At 43.0% G+C, this 22,199-nt stretch overlaps 2 protein-coding genes across 4 annotated transcripts; one reads left to right on the top strand and one right to left on the bottom strand.

The window, feature by feature from the left end:
- The first annotated feature begins 267 nt into the window (after positions 1-267).
- E2F5 (E2F transcription factor 5) lies at positions 268-15,484 on the top strand. Of its 3 annotated transcripts, none has more exons than XM_028736595.2 (9): positions 268-810; positions 6,026-6,135; positions 6,601-6,762; positions 7,574-7,617; positions 8,440-8,504; positions 9,923-10,184; positions 10,504-10,692; positions 11,478-11,522; positions 14,751-15,484. In XM_028736595.2, exons 1-9 carry the CDS (start codon positions 619-621, stop codon positions 14,858-14,860), a joined length of 1,179 nt encoding a protein of 392 aa, XP_028592428.2. In that variant the 5' UTR covers positions 268-618; the 3' UTR covers positions 14,861-15,484. The 3 variants fall into 3 exon arrangements, with proteins under 3 accessions (XP_028592428.2, XP_028592429.2, XP_077789009.1); XM_028736596.2 differs by lacking the exon at positions 268-810 and adding an exon at positions 904-972; XM_077932883.1 differs by lacking the exon at positions 268-810 and adding an exon at positions 3,840-4,414.
- On the bottom strand, positions 11,845-19,319 carry RBIS (ribosomal biogenesis factor). The gene is given in 6 exon segments (XM_028736597.2): positions 11,845-13,831; positions 15,532-15,609; positions 15,938-16,054; positions 17,232-17,348; positions 19,207-19,226; positions 19,229-19,319. Coding segments are annotated over 5 exon segments (399 nt in total). The 5' UTR covers positions 19,305-19,319; the 3' UTR covers positions 11,845-13,831; positions 15,532-15,540.
- Positions 19,320-22,199: the final 2,880 nt, after the last annotated feature.

Below are 22,199 nucleotides of genomic sequence, written 5' to 3'. Positions count from 1 at the left end.
TGCTGGGACTCAAGCCGCCACCTGGCTTGTCGTCGTTGCTTTACTTTCCGGGCGGAAAGACAGGAGGGCTGATCATCTTGCTGGAGCCTGGGCTGCTTAGCGTCGCCCCAGGAAAAGTTTGCTTGGGAGGAGGGGAGCCGCGCGGAATTCAAGCGCGCGCGCTTCCGTGCCTCGCGCAGCGCAACTTTGCGCGGAAAAAGCCCCCGAGTGAGTGAAAACACCACTGCCGGGCACTTCGAGGGCGCCTTTTCCACCCTCCCCGCCCCGTTTGCTGCTTCGTTTCCCCCCGGGGGTCGAGAGAGGGGCGCAACCACCCCGCAACTCTCTCCCCTCAGGCTCCACCTTCTCGGGAAACGGAGCAGCTGCCCCCTTTCCTCTGGCTCTTCCCTACACAAAACTTTGTCTCCCGGCAACTGCGCGGGCGGCGTCACTTCCTCTCCCTTGCAGGCCAGCCGGCGGTGGGCGAGAAAAGGACGAGGGCTCGCTCTTGTGTCTCTGCGGGCAGCTGCTCCGCGCGGGGACCAGCCGGGCTCCCTCGCGGCCGGAGGAAGGGCAAGCCCGGTGGCGAGAGGGCCACGTGGGGCCGCCGGAGGAGGTGGGTGGGTGGGGGGATGCAGCATGGCCGCGGTGGCGCTGCCCGAGTCGGTTTCCAGTAGCCATGGCGGCGGCGGCGTGGGGAGCCTGGAAGGCGGTGCGGGCACCGGGGGCGCCAGCAACAGCAGCCGGCATGAGAAGAGCCTGGGGCTGCTCACCACCAAGTTCGTGTCCCTCCTGCAGGAGGCCAAGGACGGCGTGCTCGACCTGAAAGCGGTGAGGGGGAGGTGGGGGGCTTGGGTCCAGGCGCTGCGGGTGGGATCCGGGCGCGGAGGGAGGAGCGTGCATGTGCGTGTGAAAGAGACACACGCAACGTGCGGTGCGATGGCCCTTGATATTCCGAGGGATCCAGCGGGAGGATCTCTGGAATGGGATCTGGTGAGGGGAAAAGTTCCATGTTGGGAGTAGGCACCTTTTTAATAACCCACCCCTTTTCTTCAGGCTTTGGCGTATGTGGTTTTGCTTTTGCCCCTGGGTGGGTTTAGTGGTTTAGGGCTCGGTTGCTTCAAAGTGATGCTCTGTTTCCTCCTAGCCGCCAGCTTCTCGGTTGCCCCAGCCTAGAATTATAAAGTTGGAAGAGACCACGAGGGTCATCTAGTCCAACCCCCTGCAATGCAGGAAGCTTTTTGCCAACGTGGGTCTCGATTCCACCACCCTCAGATTAAGAGTCTACCTGACTTCTCTAAAGGAGCTGTGGGCTGTAGGAGTAACCCCTGCTCTTTTCTCCCACCCTCTCTTACCTCCACAGACAAAGGTGCACAATAAGTTTTTTTGTGACTGAGTTGGGATTTGAACTCTAGTCTAAGTCCAGTCCTGAAAACCGCTGCACTTGCTCATCCTACAGCTTGTCCCTTAAAAACTTGTATTTGCCCAATATGTGCTCTTTATCCCATTGTGCACAGAAGCCTACTTATGTTGAGACAAGCTGGTGGAAGTGTTGGGGACATGACCCTTCCTGCGTTCTTGAAACATGTGGAGGGACGCTTTTAATGTTTAATAGAATATTTTATTTTAATATTTTGTTGGAAGCTGCCCAGAGTGGCTGGGGAAACCCAGCCAGATGGGCGGGGTATAAATAATAAATATTATTATTATTATTATTATTATTATTATTATTATTATTATTATCTCTGTATATAACACTCTCTCCCCTTTATATATCCTGGGGAAGGTTTTAAGTAGAAAAGTGTGTAACTTCTGAACTCTTATAGGATATCTGGATTGGAGAGACGTATGACTGGTGGGGCTTTTTAGAAGGAGTTGGATTCATTGAGCTTGTTTTTTAGGGTGAGTAGGAGAAATGGAGGTGTAGCTCAGCCGTAGAGTTCATTGGTACAGTGGTACCTTGGGTTACATACGCTTCAGGTTACAGACTCTGCTAACCCAGAAATAGTACCTTGGGTTAAGAACTTTGCTTCAGGATAAGAACAGAAATCGTGCTCCAGTGGCGCAGCAGCAGCAGCAGGAGGCCCCATTAGCTAAAGTGGTGCTTCAGGTTAAGAACAGTTTCAGGTTAAGAATGGACCTCCAGAACGAATTAAGTTCTTAACCAGAGGTACCACTGTATTAAAATTATTATATATCACCTTTCATTTTAAACACCAAGGCAGATTATAGGAAAATAAAAAAGCCATTTTAAAAAGCCCTATCAGCAAAAATCAGTTGCTATTAAAATAGCCAGAAATGCTAGGATCTGGTATTAACAGTCAGGAAAACCTCTGGAACGAATTAAGTACTTTACCCGAGGTACCACTGTATTACATATTGAGGAACAATCAAAACCAGAAGGGCTATAGAGTGAATCCCTTGGAGAAGTGTGGCTTGAATCCTGCTTTCTTCTATAATCTAAGTGGGGAACTTGCAGAATCTTATGTGAAGTGGATAGTCCTAACTATGGGAAGCCACTGTAATTTACACTGGCTTAAGTTAGGCCAACATAAAGTTGTGCCAGATCCAACCCCGTTCGAGAGCCCGGCTACTGCCACCTGAGCTGTCCCAAGCCTGCCAGAGGGAAAACAAAATAGATTTTGAGTCACACCACCCATTTTGCCAGTGTAAGTTCTGCCAGGTTGCCAAGTCACGTGACTGAGCTGAACAGAGTTAGGATCCAGTTTAAGTATCCTCTGGCCGATCCCACCACCAGGAAGCCGGTTCTGGGGGACTTGCATTGGCCAAGCCATGTTGTGCAAGTTACCCCAGCATATCTTCAGCTGAGCCAGGGTTGGGGATATACGCCATAGCCTGGCTGAGACTGAGATCTGCCACATCTTTTCTCTCTCATCCTGATGAGATGATTATGTATTTTGTATTTTTATATTGTGATTTTATCCTGTGAACCGCCCTGAGACCTTCAGTATACAAATTTAATCATTAATAATAACAATAATTGTGGCAAAAAATGAAGTGCTTTTTTGGAGAGATTTTGAGGGGGTTTTAATTGAACCGCTAATAGGGGAATTGTGATCAGCTGGCACCAGGCCTGGAATTGGACACTGGTTCAAATTCCTATTTAGTTCTCCATTCTATTGATGGCCCATGGCAAACTGCCACCCATTTCTGTATAACAATGGTCTCTTTCCCAGAACTGTTGAGCAAATATACAAGGCAAAGATTGTAAAACATTTAAAACTACTATTAAACTATTAGCAACCTCCTCCAAGGTGAGTTGCAATAAATTGTGTCGTTGCTCCAGAGTTCTGGTAAACTTTCTACTCCTTATTTTATTTGTCCCCTGTAACAAGAGGTCTGTAATCCACTTAATTAAAAACAGACGTCAGGTTCAACAATAACCCCACCCCTATACACATACAGAAACAGCAATATGTAAACTTATGCAGGCTTGCCCAGAAATAAGCTCCAGCTTTTAAGCTTGTGTTCAAGTACAGTGGTGCCCCGCAAGACGAATGCCTCGCAAGACAAAAAACTCGCTAGACGAAAGGGTTTTCCATTTTTTGAGTCGTTCCGCAAGACGAATTTCCCTATGGGCTTGCTTCGCAAGACGAAACGTCTTGCGAGTTTGTTTCCTTTTTCTTAAAGCCGCTAAGCCGTTAATAGCCGCTAATAGCCGTGCTTCGCAAGACGAAAAAACCGCAAGACGAAGAGACTCGCGGAACGGATTAATTTCGTCTTGCGAGGCACCACTGTAAACTTGCCTAGGATCAACCTACCAGAATAATTTTGCTAGTGAAGTAGACTGGTTCTTTGCTCTTGCACTACATAATGAAGGGTATTTTCAATAGATATTCAGCTGACATTTATATTCAGCTGGGTAAAGTAAACGTAACTATAATTATACTCCAACAAAGGGCAGATTCATACACTTGCCCAAATGAAGTCTCTTTTTTCGTGGCAGAATAGCATGCGTGTTCACCTTCTTCCATCAATCACTCAGCATAAAGGGCATGTAACATGAGTGCTCCTCATATTTACCTAAGGGGATGGATCTAGTCTTAAGTTAGATGTACTGAAGATTTCAGTGGGATTTAAATTTAGCTAACTTCATCGGAGCCAATAGAATGTACATGCCTTCCCCTTTAAAAAAGGGGATAGGGGAAGGGATATATTATGTAGGGGTTTACATGTGTGTAAGATGAGGGAGTCTTGTGCATCCACTCCGCCTTGGGGAAATAAATGATCTTTGAGTGTACAAACTAGGTCTTAGGTGCACATTGCCACATTAAGATTCCATCTTCCCTCCAATTAAAGCAGGAATGAGGAATGTTTTTCAACCCAAGAGCTGAAGTTCCTTATGGGGGACATTGCAAAAAGGCTCGTATCAGAAGTGGATGGACCAGAGGCAAAAGTGGGAAGAGCAATAAATGTAACTCTTAGCTTTGTACAGTAGGTTTCATTCCAACTATGCAAAAGTCTGGTTTCTCTGCACACATCCCTCCAGCGGAGCTGGACTGATGGAAAGCGGAATGTTAATTTTGTGGTTAGGATTGTGTCTTTAGTGTTGAATGATCAAATATAAGCATGAATTTGGAGAGGAAGGCTGTTGTTAACAGCCCTTAATTGGTGGTTAGGGGACGCAGGTAGCACTGTGGTCTAAACCACTGAGCCTCTTGGGCTTGCCGATCAGAAGGTCGGCGGTTTGAATCCGTGTGACAGTGGTGAGCTCCTATTGCTCTGTCCCAGCTTCTGCCAACCTAGCAGTTCGAAAGCACACCAGTGCAAGTCGATAAATAGGTGCTGCTGTGGCCGGAAGGTAAACGACGTTTCCGTGCGCTCTGGTACTCATCACAGTGTCCCGTTGTGCCAGAAGCAGTTTAGTCATGCTGGCCACATGACCCGAAAAGCTGTCTGTGGACAAACGCTGGCTCCCTCGGCCTGAAAAGCGAGATGAGTGCCGCACCCCATAGTTGCCTTTGACTGGACTTAACTGTCCAGGAGTCCTTTACCTTCACCTTAATTGATGGTTGTAGGTTGGATCAAAGTAACAGCTTCTTCGCCGGTAGATATGGATGAAAAAGCAACAGCTGAAAAATGTGTTTTTCATTGTTGCCAAAAAGTGTATATGGGTTAATGAACAACTGGATTAGGGGGTGAAGCAAAGGAGGAGTCTTTCACAAAAAAAAAAAATTAAAGTGAAATTTGTCTCTGGTGAAATATGAGCAGGGGGTGAAAATTTCAGGCAGCTTGATCCTTAAAGAATTTACATTGGTAACAGTCTTGGACCCATGCCAATGCAAAAAATTGAGGCTCAGAGCTTAGGCTGCTAATCACGTTGGCTGTTACTTGCAGGTTAAATTTTACTCTTTATGCTATTGCTTTCAGCAACAGTTCAACAACATAAAGTGTTCTAGAGCACACCTCTTGAGCATTCCTGATTTCCCCCCTTTTTATCTCATTACTTCTTTTACTCAAAAGGTCCATGGTTTCATTTGTTTGGTGGTGTTCGTTACTGAGGTTCAATCTTAACCATTGCCGTTATATTTTGGAATGATAGCAAACCCCATAATAACCCTGCTCTTCCATAAATGACATTAAGAAGCCTATCTTCCTTTGATACAATGAATTGTCATCCTACTCCCTTCCACAAATCTTGTTCCCATATTTAGAAATGAAATGACAGATTATTCCTTTACATCCTGCTCAAGGAAAGCATGTTGTCTTTTCAGCCCCACTTTCCATTTCCCTTGTTCTCATGCATGGCTAATTCTGAAAGAACTCATTCCCATGTGTGGAATTCTGTGGACATGTTTTAAGGAGGTCATTCTTTCGGCATCTTGCTTGAAGGTTACTGTCCCTGTCCAAGAGTCAGAGAGTCTAACGCATCTAATTGTGCATCTGTGACTGTGGCAGGTTGAAGATTTACCCTTTTAGGCTTGTGATTAATATTCTCTAGGAGGCTTGTAGAGCTTCACTGAAGCTGTCTAATGAGCCTCCCCTTTTGCCCTTCATCTGCATAAATTAGTCTTTATCTTACCAGGCTGCCGACACACTTGCTGTAAGACAAAAAAGGCGGATCTACGACATCACCAATGTTTTGGAAGGGATAGATCTCATAGAAAAAAAGTCGAAAAACAGTATCCAGTGGAAGTAAGATAACTGATTTTTAATTTTCTTACATAGAAATACAGAATGCTGTTTTCCTTCACAGATGAATGTTATCATTGTTAGGTATTTATGTAACGAAAACAAGGTATATATGTAATGAAAGCAATATATGTCAGCAATACCAGCTTTTGTATTCTCTCCAGACACTAGTCTCCAGGCAGTTGTTTGTCAGGACCTGGAAGTATATTTTGCCTGCCACAAATGCGAGGCTCCACAGTTCAGCAGAAAACCACACATGAAAACCCAAAAAAGAGATGGATTGTCTCTCTTGTGCGCAACCTTTGAAAGTCCCCCTACTCACATCATACAGAATCAAAGGGCAATTGAAACTTACTTGATATTACACTGTTTATAGAATTAAATTTTTTGCTGCTATGATATCTTTTCTACTTTTGCCTTTTTGTTACTCATTTACAGTAGCATTGAATTTTTTTGCTCTCTCTTAAGAGGTGTAGGTGCTGGTTGCAATACGAAGGAAGTCGTAGACAGACTGAGATACCTTGAAGCAGAAATTGAAGAATTGGAGCTAAAAGAAAAGGAGCTGGATCAGCAGAAACTGTGGTTACAGCAAAGCATAAAAAATGTCAAAGAAGATTCCACAAATAAATGATATCCTTTGAAACATGCTGTGTAATTCTTGCAAATGGAATTATTGCTGCTGTGCCTCGGTGAAACACAGAAAATGGAGATGGAATAAGTGGTGGGCATTTTCTCAAATGGGAGTTTTGAGGGGTTTGACAACAGTTGGTACTAATTTTGTGTCTGGCTATTCAAAATGAGTTGTGGGAACATAGACCCTTAGTGGAATAATAAGGGATGTGAAATGCCCATCAGGAGGCAAAATGGCATACATGGCCAACTAAGGACAAAATTATATTGGTAGCTTAGCATTAGCTACCAGTTGGATCCCATTCAATGTTTACACAGAAGTCTCGTGTTCACAGGTGCTGTTTCAAGAATGGAAAGCATTCTCATACAAGGCAGTGCTTCCTTTTTCATTTACTCCTCCACTGCTGCAGCCCTCTGTACCATATTGCATCTTGGTCCAGGTCGTCCCTCATCCTCAGAGTCCTTTTTTGGGCAGCAGTGAATTGGGTGACTTGTCTGAACAGATTTTTTTTCCATTCATGCAACAGCACCTTTGGATTCAGGCTAATGGGACTTTTTAATACCCGAGATATAAAATAGGCAGAGGCTGTTTTTTGCTAAACAGCTTTCTTACAATCAAATGGTATATAAATTTTGTTTAATAATTAAAATGAATGTGTTTTTAACTCTGCAATTTCAGTTACTAGTCCAGGGTATGACAGGCAAAATATTGAAACAGAACTACCTAACTAGCCTGGTAAATTTCCTAAAACGTACTTGAAAAAGGTCAGCAGTATCATGTTATTTTGAAACTTTCCTTGACACAGACCACTTTTTCATACATCACTCATGAAGACATATGTGACTGCTTCAACGGTAAGTTGCTGAGAAGTTTGACATGTTTGTTAAATGGTGTCAGGAGAAAACCCAGTTGTGTTCACCTTATCAGTCAGTGCTAAAAGTTCATCAGATAGCATTCGTTTAAAATAGTGTTTGAGTTAGCTTTCTGTTTTTCAGAACTGATTTTCAGAGACAGGATATACCTTTATTCCAAAAGAAATCCTCAAAACTCCTTAGCAGGCCAGTTCTTTCACTTTCTGCTAGGGGTGAGGAACCTGTGCTCTCCAGATGTGAGTTTATAGGCCAGTAGCATCATCCCTAATTACTGCCCATGCTGGCTGTGGTTTATGAGAGTTGCAGCCTCACAACATCTGGAGAGCTGCATATTCTCTGCCCCTGCTTTATGTAGACCTGGACTTCAGCTACAAACCTAAAACACAAGAAAGCCCTGTGTGAATACAGTGGCCCTTGATTTCAGAGTAAATGTGCTAAAGCAAAGACAGCACCAGATTTCTGTGTGCAATAGGAGTGGAAAAATAAAGCTGGTAGAATATGGGGAAGTGAAATGGCCAGTTTAGGATCACTTAAGACTTTCTTCCATTAAAAACATGATTTCTCTTTACACAGTGTAGCCATCCTGTACTGTTTTTTCCCACACTGAAATATAGCATATCTTATTTAATCATGTAAACCTTTGCAAGTATGCCAAATTTTATTTTGTATATTTGTTCTGACATGTTTTCATGACCTATTGGCCATGTCCTTCAGGCAGTACAAAGCAAAACAAAACAAAACCTCCCTGGAAGGGAATGTGTGTGCATGCATTCAGCTAACACTTGACAATTACTCCACAATCAGGGGATACACTACTAGCAATTCAGGCTCCTTCTGGCACACAGTTAGAAGTTCCTGTACCTCATGTGGTATGTATAAACAACTCTTTTAATCTGTGTGGTTAGCAAATAATAATAATAATAATAATAATAATAATAATATATTTTTTTAAAAGGGTTTTGGACCCAAGTAGTGTATATGTTCTAACTGGGGCTTGTGCTTACAGAATAAAGTTGCTAAATTAATAACATAGAAAAGTATACCTAGTTTGTGTTCTGTTAACTTTTTATGTTTCTTCGAAACGTGCTGCATTCATCACTTCAACTATTACTGATGGTTATTTATGCTGAGCCTGAGTGAAACATATTTACACAATAGAGGTTTGGGGGTTTTTTTTAGAATTTCCAGGAGGAAATACTTGCTCCACATTTTCAGTTTCAAGTTTCCTTTGCTGCTAGCAAAAGTCATACAAATAGCTTTTTGTCACAGTTGGAAGGAGGAAATTGACCGCTATTCCAAATGATTGTTCACATCCTGATCCAAGAGAGAATTAGTGAGTGGTACCATCTAAATTTCCAATGAACCCAGAACCCAGGGACGCGGGTGGTGCTGTGGGTTAAACCACAGAGCCTAGGACTTGCCGATCAGAAGGTCGGCAGTTCAAATCCCCGCGATGGGGTGAGCTCCTGTTGCTCGGTCCCTGCTCCTGCCAACCTAGCAATTCAAAAGCACGTCAAAGTGCAAGTAGATAAATAGGAACCGCTCCAGTGGGAAGGTAAACAGCGTTTCCGTGCACTGCTCTGGTTCGCCAGAAGCGGCTTAGTCATGCTGGCCACATGACCCGGAAGCTGTACGCTGGCTCCCTCGGCCAGTAAAACGAGATGAGCGCTGCAACCCCAGAGTCAGTCACAACTGGACCTAATGGTCAGGGGTCCCTTTACCTTTACCATCTAAAGTTCCAATGAACCCAGAACATTACCTTCTGAATGGTTTGAATTTGGCACTATTTGAAGCCATCACTTTGCCTGTCCCTCACCTGATGTCATATGACACCAGGAGAAGGATAGGTGGTTGCAGTTTGGCTCAAATGACTTCATGCGCCAAATGGGAAGCTCTGGCGGGCCTGGTTAGGCTCGGGGGCCAGAGGTTTCGCTTCACTAGTATAAAGCAAAAGCATTATCACTACAGGCAGCAGAAACATTTACTGAAATTTTGATGCAGTTCTGAGACAGGATGCGTGTTCAGTGTGCAATTAGCTTCCAAACAGCTTGACCATGTGAAGATATGTTGGGTTATGGTGTAGATTAGAGGTGAGGGGGTATACTTGTGTACTTGCATCATCGTTCTTTATGAATTCAACTTCTCAACTAGCACATTCTCACCTGTTCAGTACACAGCTTTCACCTGCATTATTTTTTTTTTACTTCAGTCCAGTTTGGTTTAATTGCTAAGCCTACTGCCATAAAGAATGGTAACTTTACCTGTTAACTTTGCTTCCTTTCTAAAGAGACAAAACAAATATCAGATCAATCTGAAGAGTCATTCAGGGCCTATCCATGTGCTGCTTATAAACAAAGAGTCCAGTTCCTCAAAGCCAGTGGTTTTTCCGGTACCTCCTCCAGATGACCTCATGCAACCTCCATCTCAGTTGCCAGCTCCATTGATTTCCCCTAAAGTGAATGTAGATCCTCAAAAGTTGGAGTCTAGAGATCCTCCTCATCAGGGTCAATCCCTTTCACGGATACCACCAGTCACAGATATGTCAGCAGGTAGGGATTTCTCCTTTTCTCAATTAGCAGCAAATTAAAAATATAAAGGGGGGGGGCAGGTTGAGCTAAGGATTTGTGGGTGGAAGACAATGCTTACATGTGACTGTTCTAAAATCTAGCAGCAAAACCCATGTATTAAGAATTAGTTAGACATATTTTTGCTATTCACATTAGCATCGCTAAAATCAAGTGCATGCCAATATTGAAATGTGAGCTTGTGGTAACAAATAATTTGTGCCTGTATCAGAAATGCTGTGTTCCAGAAATTTGCGTTGAACTAATATTGTCGATTTCTACTGTGAACTTTCCCACCCTGTAGACATCAGTTTGCAGGAGAGCCAGACTCCTGGAACTCTTTATGCTGGCATTCCAGATTCTGAGCTGTATAACAGCCTTATAGCAGAAACTACACCAAGCTCAAATACCTGCCAGTCCTTCCTTCCGCTGGACGTAAATAGTATTCTGAAGCCGAATGCGTTTGACATCGCAAAGATGGATGAGCCTGGAGGTAAATTACATACTTCGTTTGATTATAACTTTGAGGGGGGGGAGGACAGTTGCTGGTGTCCTGAAGCGTAAAACAGGAAAAGAAAGCAGCCCAGTGCTATTTGATGACAATGTTGAGCTGTGGGATTTTTATTTTTTTACGGTCTTAACATTGGCTAAATGTCGAGGAGAACATCTTTGCTTTTGTAGCTGTTTTGTGAGGTGCTGAAGCAGATGTTCATGGGCAAATGGTTTTGGTGGAAATGGTTAGGGATGATAAGAGTTGTAATCCAGAATATATGGAGGGCACCAGGTTGGGGAAGGCTGATTAAAAGGATGACGGCAAGGATTACTGCTAATGTAAAGCATTTTGAACAGAACTGCACATAAAAACTAAGCATGTTTTATTATGAAAATACTATAAAGGAGTACTTGATTCGCTCCTAGCTACTCCTTCAGGGCAGGCTAAACAGGGGTGGTGCATGCTAGTTTATAAAATACTATTCATAACTGACCTGGCATTTTGTTTTGTAATTTTCTGAATCCACTTGAGAATCCTGCTGGGTGTTAAGCCACTCTATATTTCCATTTCACTAGAGATACCAAAGAGAGTAGACTACATGTAATATTAAAAGCCCATGGAAAATTTCAGGAGCCTTAAATACCTGTAGCTAGCTAACACGTTTACTTGACTAACTGCACATGCCAACTGGAAATATGAAAGCCTCATAACTCCCTCCTGTTTTTTAGCCAATTTGATCTTATTGTCTATGTGGATAGCCATGAATTTGCTTTTTGTGTTCATAGGGATAATTAACAGCGATATCATTGATGAATTGATGTCCTCTGATGGTAAGTTTATGTTCTCATTGTCTCATCCTTCTTTACAAAGTGTGATGTCTCTGATTCACTAGTTAACAGTTCCCTGCAAATGCCAGCTCAACATCCCTTTGCTAGAGTTTTAGGTGAACATGTACTTGAAGCAGTTAGATATCATGATTCTTTTACCCTGTTCGAGTTTAGAGCATGTGGGCATTCTGCTGCCTGCAGTTAACAAAGCAGTGAGTTTCCCTAACTTTAGTACGTATGCCCTCCTCCAATCTTTCATTATAAACAATGCTGGGGTGACACTGCTGGGACACTCCTTAGGAATGCAAGAAATATGTGAACAAAGTCACACAAATTATCATTTTTATTTCCATTTGCCTATGCAAAACGTTTAACAAAATAAGGAGTAGAAGACTGCAGTTTGCTTTTAAAATTATTTCTGCCCACAATTTTAACCACAGCCCTCTTTAGGGTCCAAAGTATATTTTATACTGTAGTTCCCACTTTCTTAAATATGTAGAATCATCAACACAATCCTCTGTGTGTTTACTCAGAAGTAAGTCCTGCTGATTTCAGTGGGGTTTACTGTCTGAAAAGTTTGCATCAGAGTGTAGCTTTAGATTGTGTTGTTCACATGACACATTCTAGAATAATTTGTTGGATGAGTAATATAGCAAGTTGAATGGCACTACTCAGAAGCACTAAGATTTACATTGAGTAAATCAGAGCAGCAAACAGCTGGGAGCTTAGCTCACTGAAAACACCAGGCAACCACCCATTGCCTCCAGATTTAAATACCAATTCCAGACTCCCAGGATTCATCAGGGTTAACTGAAACAGCATCCTTTTATTACAGACTCTGAATGAGCAGATCACCCATTGTACTAACCTAATTGAGTGTGTTTTCATAATAATGGCGCAGGAACCTATAGCTGACAGCCTTTCCCACTTGCAAATTGTTACCTATGAATTACTGCAACATGCTGTTTGCAGAATTATTCAGCAGCTTACCCACCAGCCTTCAAAGGTCAGGATGGTATGCTTAAGTTTCTCACTTTAGCCTGAGATAAATTATGACTTTCTAACAATCACCCAATAAGTCTGGTTTCCAACACTCTAAGAGTGTCATCTGTTCTGCAAGGATGAAGTTGGGTCATCATAAATTGTTGCATGGGCAGTCTACAAACATGTACATTTGAAATAGACTTTCACTCCTCCAGTTTTACTCCTCCTCTTGCTAGCAGTTTCCTCCTTTCCAAAGTTTCATTTTGTTTCGCACTTCACACATGGGATTTTGTTTCGCACTTCACACATGGGATTGAATCCTGACTAGCACACTGGTTGAATTTGGGGCCTATTGGAATTAGTGAGGCTAAAATTTAACAATCTTAGTCAAGATTCAACCCATGGTGCCCCTGTACCAATACAGGAAGATTGTTGAACATGAATCTCAAACTAAACTCACCAGGAGAATGTCCCTTATGAAATGCTTGAGCAGACTCTGCCTGAGTTTTCTTTTTGCACGTCCAAAAAGCGTCATGTTCCAACACTAATAATTGCCAGTGGTGCATGAGCTGCATTGCAAAATAAATGCTTGCTCTGCCAATTTGTGTACAAGGAGTCTGTACCAGCAGCATGCCTGGTCCAAAGCTTTCCCAACCAATTTCTCAAATGCCATATATAGTGCTTTTCCCTTTTGAATTTGCCCATGAATTAGGAGGATGTGGGGCTTTCCACCACCAAATCAGCTTTAGGTTGTCCCACTATCCCCTATAATAATTAAGCTTCATTTTTGATTACGTTTTCTCAAACCAAGATGTTTCTGATCTTTAGCATTTCGGTGAAATGGTTTTGCACTTCAGCTGTAAATAAAAAAATAAATGTTCTCAGCCGTCCAACTATTCTTCATAGCCCTGCTATTATGCCACCCTGCTTCCACGGAATCTTGATTGAAGGAGTTTTCTGAATGAAGCAAGCAAATTCAACAACTGCTTTTTTTTGTAACCTTGTTGCGTTCCATTAACAAGCTAACAAAGAAATTTTAATTTTGTAATTGTGGTTGATATGCTTATTTAAAAATGGTTGTTTCACTTCAGTGCATTTGCTGTTTCAGAGGCCCACAATTTTAGCCCACCTGTTCAGAAAATTGACTTGGCCCCCTTCTATATGTGCACCATATGGATGGGAGTCTTCATCTTAAATAACTCGTGCAACATCTCTGCTGTTGCCTGAAGACCATCGCATCTCATGTCTTTTTGATTCCATCAGAGGCGTTCTGGCTGCTTTTTCCAAATTGTATAAGCTGGTTGTGAGCTGTCCCTTCCGCTTCACACCTGAGGGAGTGGGGAAAATACAATTTAACACTTCTACATTTTCAGTACAGTAAATGTATTGCAAATGAACACATAACATCATCCAATCTACATTTTTGCATTATATGTGTTTAAAGCTCATTTCATAGCACAACACTGCTAGTTCCTTATTCCTATAATTTGACTTGAATGTAATTAAGCTACCATAGTGCATCATGTAAAAATGGTGCTTTGGTTTTGAAATGATTTGTGGGGCATCCTGTAAAAAAGGGTCTTGTGGTACTGGCAGTATATTGCGTGGTGGTCCAAAGCTTATCTTGCAGTCCAGGGGTGTGCAAACCTGAGTTCCTTATACAGGCTGCTTGTGGACAAGGAACTACCTCTGTGTCATTCTTTACTTGATTTCACTTGTTCGTAAAATTCCACAAGATAATGTACACAGTTGTTCTACATGCCCATGCTAAGTGGACTTCGCCAGAGGGTAATAAATTCCATTGCACAGTATGCACTTTTGCTGTGCTGACCCATCAAGATTTGAGTCGCTAAACAGACTTAAAGAAATACATAATAAAAAATTAACATAAAGACACTCACATTTTGCACTGTATGCTTTAAGTAACAAAATGGGTATCCCTTCTACTAGTTCTTTGCCTTTCTACCCAGTAGAGTCAAAGCTAGCATGAATTTCTATTTGCCATATGTGGAGAGCAGTACTGGAGCAGGATCTTTGCCAACCTCATTCTCAGCAGAGTCTTATGCCTAAACAGCCTTGCAGGATGTTGGGTGAATGTGGCAGCAATGATAATTATTTTGGAGGCCGGGAGAATAATAATGCTAATTCAGAACTAGGAATCAGGATAGTTATGTGTTCATTTGCCAAGGTACTGTAGCTGTGTGACACAAACTGTGCTTAAATTGATATTTCTTTTCCCCTCTGCAGTCTTCCCCCTCTTACGGCTGTCTCCTACTCCTGGAGATGACTACAACTTCAACCTGGATGATAACGAAGGAGTCTGTGACCTCTTTGATGTGCAGATACTGAACTACTAGATTTGATGCAGCCAGATTGCCTCATCTACCTCTAACGATATAATATTGTAGACTTAATTTCATAACACAAGTATTTAAAATAATGAATGTAAAACTTCTGTAGTTCACCAACGCTGGGTGTACATTCTTCCTTGTACTTCATTATTTTGACCAACTTATAAACTCAGTAAAACAGAAGCTTCCTTTTGCTGCAGTGCAGGGAATGGTGTTCCTAGAGATGTTACAGTAGCTTAATACAGTTACTTGAAAGCCCCAGTTCCTTTTAATTTGTTCTTTAGGAACCAAAGTTTCATAAGCCCAACTCTGCTTCCTGTACAACTCCAGACTGCTGCGTTTTATACACCTAGAAATCCTCTACAAACATTCCAAAATTCTGACCTTTTATGTCTTAAAACTTCCACTGCCAATTGTAGAATGAAGGGCATTAACTAGTTTATGCTACATTGTTTCAGTGAACACTTTTGTGGAGTGCCTTTTTAATTAGCACTTTATTTTGTTCCCTGTTTTTTACTTCTGACATTCCACATTCCTAGATTTAGGAAAGCACTATTTGTAGTTTGTATTAAAAGAGTGCCAATGCTTGTACATTAACAAGATTTTTAAAATAAAACTATACAAAGAGTTGCTTTTTGCCTATTTATCAGGGGGTGCAGTATTGATGTAATACGTACTATTTGGTGCTACAACTGGGACAGCAAGTCAGTAGCAGTATCCACATTGGCTGGTTCACCTTCCATATCTTTTGGAATCTGATGAGGGAAACACACATGCTCAGTGATTTGGGTCCAGTGTCCATGTATAATTTAAGAAAACGCTTATAACCACCAACTCATTGAAAACTGAAGCCTAAATTGCAGCATAGTAACACAACAAAATATAGTAACAGATGCCAAATGAAAGAGTAAAAGGGGATATCTAGAGCCAAACATATAGGAACAGATTTCCATGCCAAAATCAAATGCAATAAATTAATATCACAAAGTTCCAAGTAACACAATGGGTTTACATTCCTCTTATAACTCCAGTACATTGTGAAAAGAGGCTTTACTTTATTTTTGTATAAGGCAAAGGAATTACCTGAAAGCTCTTTGGAGAGTCCGATGAAATGGCTTTGGACAATTGCTTAACTTCTTTCTGTACTTCTGTAAATACCTTATTCACCATGTTAACCTTTTCATCATTCACAATATTAATCTTTGGGGGGAAAGAAAACAAATTTTAGGCTTTTGTATTTCAAGATCAACCTAAAAGCATTTTCTGTGCAGTAAGCTATTGAAACTCAATGTGTTGTGTTTTAAAATAACTTTGGAGGATATACATGACACTAAACTATACTAAGATTTCAAAAGTTCACCAAGGGAACCATTCTTACATAACGGCTCAGCTTGTTCATTAGGCTGAGGCAGGGTGAAGTCTTTCAAAAATATGCAGAAATAGATTTGCATCACTCACTTCCAAGAATCAGGCTTATAGATTTTAAACATGAGAAAATTACTACAGGCATTTCCAGACTGTTGCTGTTCTTGGGGCAATTCAATCCCATTCCAGCAGATTCAGGCTGTACAATTAAAGCTGATTTGGAGCTCTGGTTAAAACATACCCATGTTCCCAAAAGATCAGACATCTCAAGTGATGAGGAGTGACTGGAAAATGGGGGATTACTTTGCATCAAAGCGTTATCTAATCTCTCCACAAACAAATCATTAAACAGCCAATGTCATCTAATCTCTCAGCAAATAAATCAGGGTGAATGCTCATTAAATGGGTAATCTAGAAGTGACCTGTGTCTTTATTCAGCCAAGAGAAAGTCATAGTCGGTACAGCATGAGACTCTTAATATCAGGGTTGTGCGTTTGAGCCCCATGTTGGATAAAAGATTCCTGTATTGCAGGCGGCTGGACAAGATTGCCCTTCCAGCACTACAATTCTATGAGTATTGTTGTTGCCTTTACATGCATATGGAGGGAGAACTGGGTCATATTTTCTGGCCTCACTAACCTCAGTTGAAGTTAGGGAGATGTTGGGTCAGCAGGCACAATCCCCTCCCCGTCCCCTGCATTCATTCACCTTGGATTTGAAGTCAAGAATGGGGCTAGTAGAATGTCCTGCACCTTCCATCACTCTGCAATTGCATATGCCATCCTTTCTCAACTTTGGGTCTCCAGGTGTTGTTGAACTACAACTCCCATCATCCCTAGTGAGAAGGGGATGATGGGAGTTGTAGTTCAACACCTGAGGACCCACGGTTGAGAAAGGATGGCATATGCCATAAACTAGGGTTGTTTCCATTTATCATGCATGGCACAGGTTGTTAAGATGTTCCTAATGAAGAATCTAAAACAATAGCAAGAAGGAATCTTCTAAAACTAACCTTTTTTAGATTTGTTGTCACTGGCTTTGCTTTCCTTTTAACCTTCGCAATTTTCTTGTTGGCCACATGGAATACATTCATCGGCTTCTGACTTTTTCCCTTGTTCTTGCCCATTGCCTAAAATATTGTTTTCAAGAGTTTAAATAATGTGTTTTGGCTGCTGTAGTAAGCAATAATACTTAAAAGCTCCTTGAATCTTTCATGCAAATAAGGCTGCAGTTTTACACACTAATGTGGGAAGAAGTCCCATTAAAGCAACTGAGACTTGCATAAAATGAAGCTATAAACCCAGATTCCTGGCTATTCAAGTGCTAAGAAACGACACATATTAGCCACAATTCAGCCCAGAATTCAAGTGCACACTTAAGTCAAGTGTATTAAGATTGTAAGCAACAAGTTTAAAGGGCCACCAGGGTGCAACCAGTAATCTGAATCAGCCAATACAGCTTCATAGCAGAGCAACAGACCACCTCTCCCCATATGAACCAACCCAGATCTTGCGACCATCATCTGAACTGTAGCCTAACAACATCTGGAGAACCAGGGTCGCACCCATCCTTTCTATAAAGGGCCACTAGAAGAAAAAGGAGTTATATCCTCTCCAGAACTGTGTGCCCTTTCCCACGCACAGCCATAAAATGTCCAGTTGCGTTGGCAGTCCTCTAGCACAGCCTTTTCCAACCTTGAGTCCCTAACCTACAATTCCCATCAGCCCCAGCCAGCATGCCCAATGGTCAGAGATCTTGGGAACGGTAGTCCAACATCTGAGAAACTACAACACACCAAGGGAAGTAGGGCTGCATACGGGAGAAGAAGAAAATCTCCCCAATAAGAGTTCCAGGCTGGTTGCAGCTATAAACAGGAGCACTTCTCTTAGGCCCTGAGGATACACTACAACATTACATTGACAAGGAGAGTCTGATGGGTTGGGCCAAAGGCCCATCCAGTCCAGCAGACTGTTATCCTAGAGGCCACACAGAGGTCCTCAGGGAAACCTCAATCAGGACCAGTGCCGAATTTACGTATAAACTAAACAAGCTATTGCTTAGGGCCCCACTCTTTTGGCTCCCCCCCCCCAAAAAAAATTCAGTATTAATATACTTCCTCTTAATTGTATTTCAGTTCAACAATTACTTTGATAAAATACATATTCTGTTGTGTGCAAATGGCTTTAGATACCTATTAGGTGGTCCATAAATTACCACATAGCATATATTCAACACAAAAGACAGCAACAATTTGTTGTTGGCAAAGGACAGCTGGACATATAAAGGGCCCCATTACCTTGAGAAGCTTCAAGGTAAAGGGACCCCTGACGATTAGGTCCAGTCGTGACCGACTCTGGGGTTGCGGCACTCATCTCGCTTTATTGGCTGAGGGAGCCGGCGTACAGCTTCTGGGTCATGTGGCCAGCATGACTAAGCTGCGTCTGGCGAACCAGAGCAGCGCACGGTAACGCCGTTTACCTTCCCGCTGGAGTGGTATCTATTTATCTACTTGCACTTTGACGTGCTTTCGAACTGCTAGGTTGGCAGGAGCAGGGACCGAGCAACGGGAGCTCACCCCGTTGCGGGGATTCAAACCGCCGACCTTCTGATCGGCAAGTCCTAGGCTCTGTGGTTTAACCCTCGGCGCCACATCAAACCTAAATCCGGCCCTGAGCAGGACGCGGTGAGGGCAAGAGCCCCTCTCCCCTCCTCCGGTTCCCAGCCATTGGCATTTAGGCGCATTGCTGGTTCCGACCTTGAAGGGAGAGCCCAGACATCGTGGGTAAGGAGCCATTAACAGCCTCGCCCTCCATAAATTTGCCCAACAAAACTTGGTGGCCGTCACTGCCTCCTGCGGGGGGCGAAGTTCCGCAGTTGCACTCTGCGCCGCTTATATATCTCGCTTACACGAGAGTAAAACGCGGGTACACCCTGAAGTCCGAGCCCACGCCTCCCTCCCTCCCCCCCACCCCTTCCCAGGGCTTTACCTTCCTTGCACGCAGAGCCAACGCCTTGCAAACTCGTCCGGCTTCCAGGCTCTTCCCTTGCCTACTACACCACGTGCGGCGCCGGCGCCTGACGTCATCCGAAAGCGACGGGGAGTTCCCCAGCTACATGCCCGGGCCAGAAGTTGTGTGTCTGCGGAGAGCTCCCCTGGGTGGCGCAATCTTTGCCTGTGCCCGCCTGGAGGAAACTTGCAGGGTTGTGTGTGCGCGCTGCGGTTTGATTAGATCTTAGCCACTAACTTCTGTTTCTACCTGATTTTACATTACATATGCACACAGTCAGCATTCCCTGCCCGTTCAGCATATTCAGTCTTCACTGGGTTGTTTTGGCGGTTCCTAAAAGGAGATTCACTGGGTATTTTGAGTATTTTGGCAAGCCTCAGGGCTCCCTCAAGCTAGCTGACACCTCTCTCTTGTGGCTTTCACTGCATAAGCAGCAACACTCGGTGTCTGAACACTGGAAGTAGAGGCAATTATGCTTGGCAAATAAGGGTAGAAAGCTGTATATTTTGCAGACGATCACATATTTTGGGGAATCTCAGTTTTAAAATGGCATTGTTGGGGAAAACCTGCTTAGGCACTTTGGATAACATAGCCCAAATTGCAATATCAGCACCAAACTGAAGGTGGCAATGCGCTCTTAAATTTAATATATTTAAAACACGATGAAAGTTGCTGGATCACATTAAACCGCATTTGAAGCACATTTCCACCTCACCCAAAGAATTCTGGACTCTGTAGTTTACACCTCACAGAGTTACAGACTACAGTGGCCAGAATTCTTTGAGGAGTGAAATGTGCTTCGAATGGGCTTAAAAGCTGTATTGTGTGCACAAGTCTGGCATCCTGTTTCAGCCAGTGGCCAATCACAAGCCTACAAGTAAAGCATGAAGGCAATATAGTGGTACCTCGGGTTAAGAACTTAATTCATTCTGGAGGTCCGTTCTTAACCTGAAACTGTTCTTAATCTGAAGTACCACTTTAGCTAATGGGGCTTCCCGCTGCTACCACACTGCCGGAGCACAATTTCTGTTCTCCTCCTGAAGCTAAGTTCTTAACCTGAGGTACTATTTCTGGGTTAACGGAGTCTGTAACCTGAAGCGTCTGTAACCTGAAGCATCTGTAACCTGAGGTACCACTATACTCTATCCTCACTGCAGTTCCCTAAAAACTGGTGTTTAGGGGCACAAATAGAGGTTCCCTTTAGCTCACACAGTTTGTTTAAGGTCTATTCCACACATGCTGTAGAATAAGGATAAGGAACATAGGAACCTGCCGTATACTGAACAGACCAATGCTATCTTAGAATCGTCTACACTGACTAGCAGTGGCTGTCCAGGATTTCAGATAAGGAGATGTGATGTGTGCACTGGATGTATACATACATGCCTGCACACTCATGTGCTGTTCTACATGCCACATGGATGCACCTTTAAGAAGCAATCACTTTGCCCAGAACTGCTGTAGACAATGCTAAAGAAGTCATAGACAGAAAAGAGGAGAAATGGCTTGTGTTCAGCTTGCCTGGACCTCTGCTGAACAGCACATGGGTCAGCCCAGAATTCTGTCTTCTTTTTGTGTGACATGTTGACCGCAATTACGTACTTTTCCATTCTATTCCCTTTCAGATTGGGGTATTATGCAGTTCTCTTATAGCTCAGAACAGAATTCTGGATGCATTCATCCAGAAGTTTGGTTATCGAGAGGTATTTCATTCTTTTGCCAATCATCGAAGCTAAGAATTTGTTCCAACAGCAAAACTACCGAAACAAGGAAGTGCCTGAGTGCACAGAGAATTGCACTACCTTCAAGTGCATACTGGTTTTAAAGTTATGACAGAACAGCACATTTTGTGATAAGACATAGCATTCTTATAGCCCTTGCGTTGCTTTATTCCTACAACAATTCTGAAAGGTAGGACAAAAAAGATTATTACCCACATACTGTGGGTAAGAGAAAGCTGAGGCTGAGAGGCTCATGAATTTTTGGCAAGAGGTGAGGTTTGAACTGAATCACAATTCTGTTTCTTAGCCACCGTTCTATTCTGACCCACTTTACGACGGCACATAATTATGGAGGCAAAACCTTAGAGGGGAAAACTCACATAGTTTTGGAATAGTTGAAGATCAGTGTGTTCTATTTCAGAGGTACCACACACTCTTACATTAGCAATTCAGTGGTTTTCTGAAGGCTTTTTGCTCAACACCAGTTTACCAGTGCAGCAGTAGCTGCAACAGGTTTTTCATTATATGGGCTGGGGAAAGGGCAATCTCTTATCTCCCTGGCCAGTGTTCTTTGCACTATCTCCTTGTTCTCACATATCCCTTTTGTGCTCATTCTCAACAAGCATCTCTCTCTTGCTGCCTTGGGAGCAGATAAACCAAGAGGCGGCACTGAACAATTTGCCATTCGTGTTCATTTCTTGCCTACACAATGCATGCCAGTGGCTGTACAAGAGCTATTCCGCTGTGTAGTGCAGCTGCTTTCTCTCTGTCCTTTTGTCGTCCTAACTGTAAAGAGGGTTGACAGGGGAGGAAGATATTCTAGATAGATGGGCTTGCCTTTCAAATAGCAGGTTAGGACTGGATGATCTTCCTGTGATTTCTACTGAATGTTTTCCATCCAGATCCGGAAAACCTGCCATGGCATGCATGTAATGAGCACATTTCACATAGTAAGGACTATCACCTTACATGTACAATAAAAGGTAAAGGACCCCTGACAGTTAAGTCCAGTCGTGAACAACTCTGGGGTTGCGGCGCTCATCTCGCTTTACTGGCCAAGGGAGCCAACGTTTATCCGCACACTGTTTTTCCGGATCATGTGGCTAGCATGACTAAGCCACTTCTGGGGAAACCAGAGCAGTGCACAGAAACACTGTTTACCTTCCCGCTGGAGTGGTGCCTATTTATCTGCTTGCACTTTGACATGCTTTTGAACTGCTAGGTTGGCAGGAGCAGGGACCGAGCAACAGG

Source organism: Podarcis muralis, chromosome 8, assembly GCF_964188315.1.
Source record: "Podarcis muralis chromosome 8, rPodMur119.hap1.1, whole genome shotgun sequence".
Classification (NCBI taxonomy): Eukaryota; Metazoa; Chordata; class Lepidosauria; order Squamata; family Lacertidae; genus Podarcis; species Podarcis muralis.
Note: the sequence above shows the minus strand (reverse complement) of the source record. Positions and strands in the feature narration are given on the sequence as shown.

What these genes read in the sequence shown, in the direction of transcription:
- E2F5 (XM_028736595.2), top strand. Translation starts at nt 619, where the DNA reads ATGGCCGCGGTGGCGCTGCCCGAGTCGGTTTCCAGTAGCCATGGCGGC. An exon ending in GAAGATTCCACAAATAAATG is followed by an intron (nt 6,763 to 7,573) that starts ATATCCTTTGAA and finishes GACACAGACCAC; the next exon opens with TTTTTCATACATCACTCATG. An exon ending in TGAATTGATGTCCTCTGATG is followed by an intron (nt 11,523 to 14,750) that starts GTAAGTTTATGT and finishes TCCCCTCTGCAG; the next exon opens with TCTTCCCCCTCTTACGGCTG.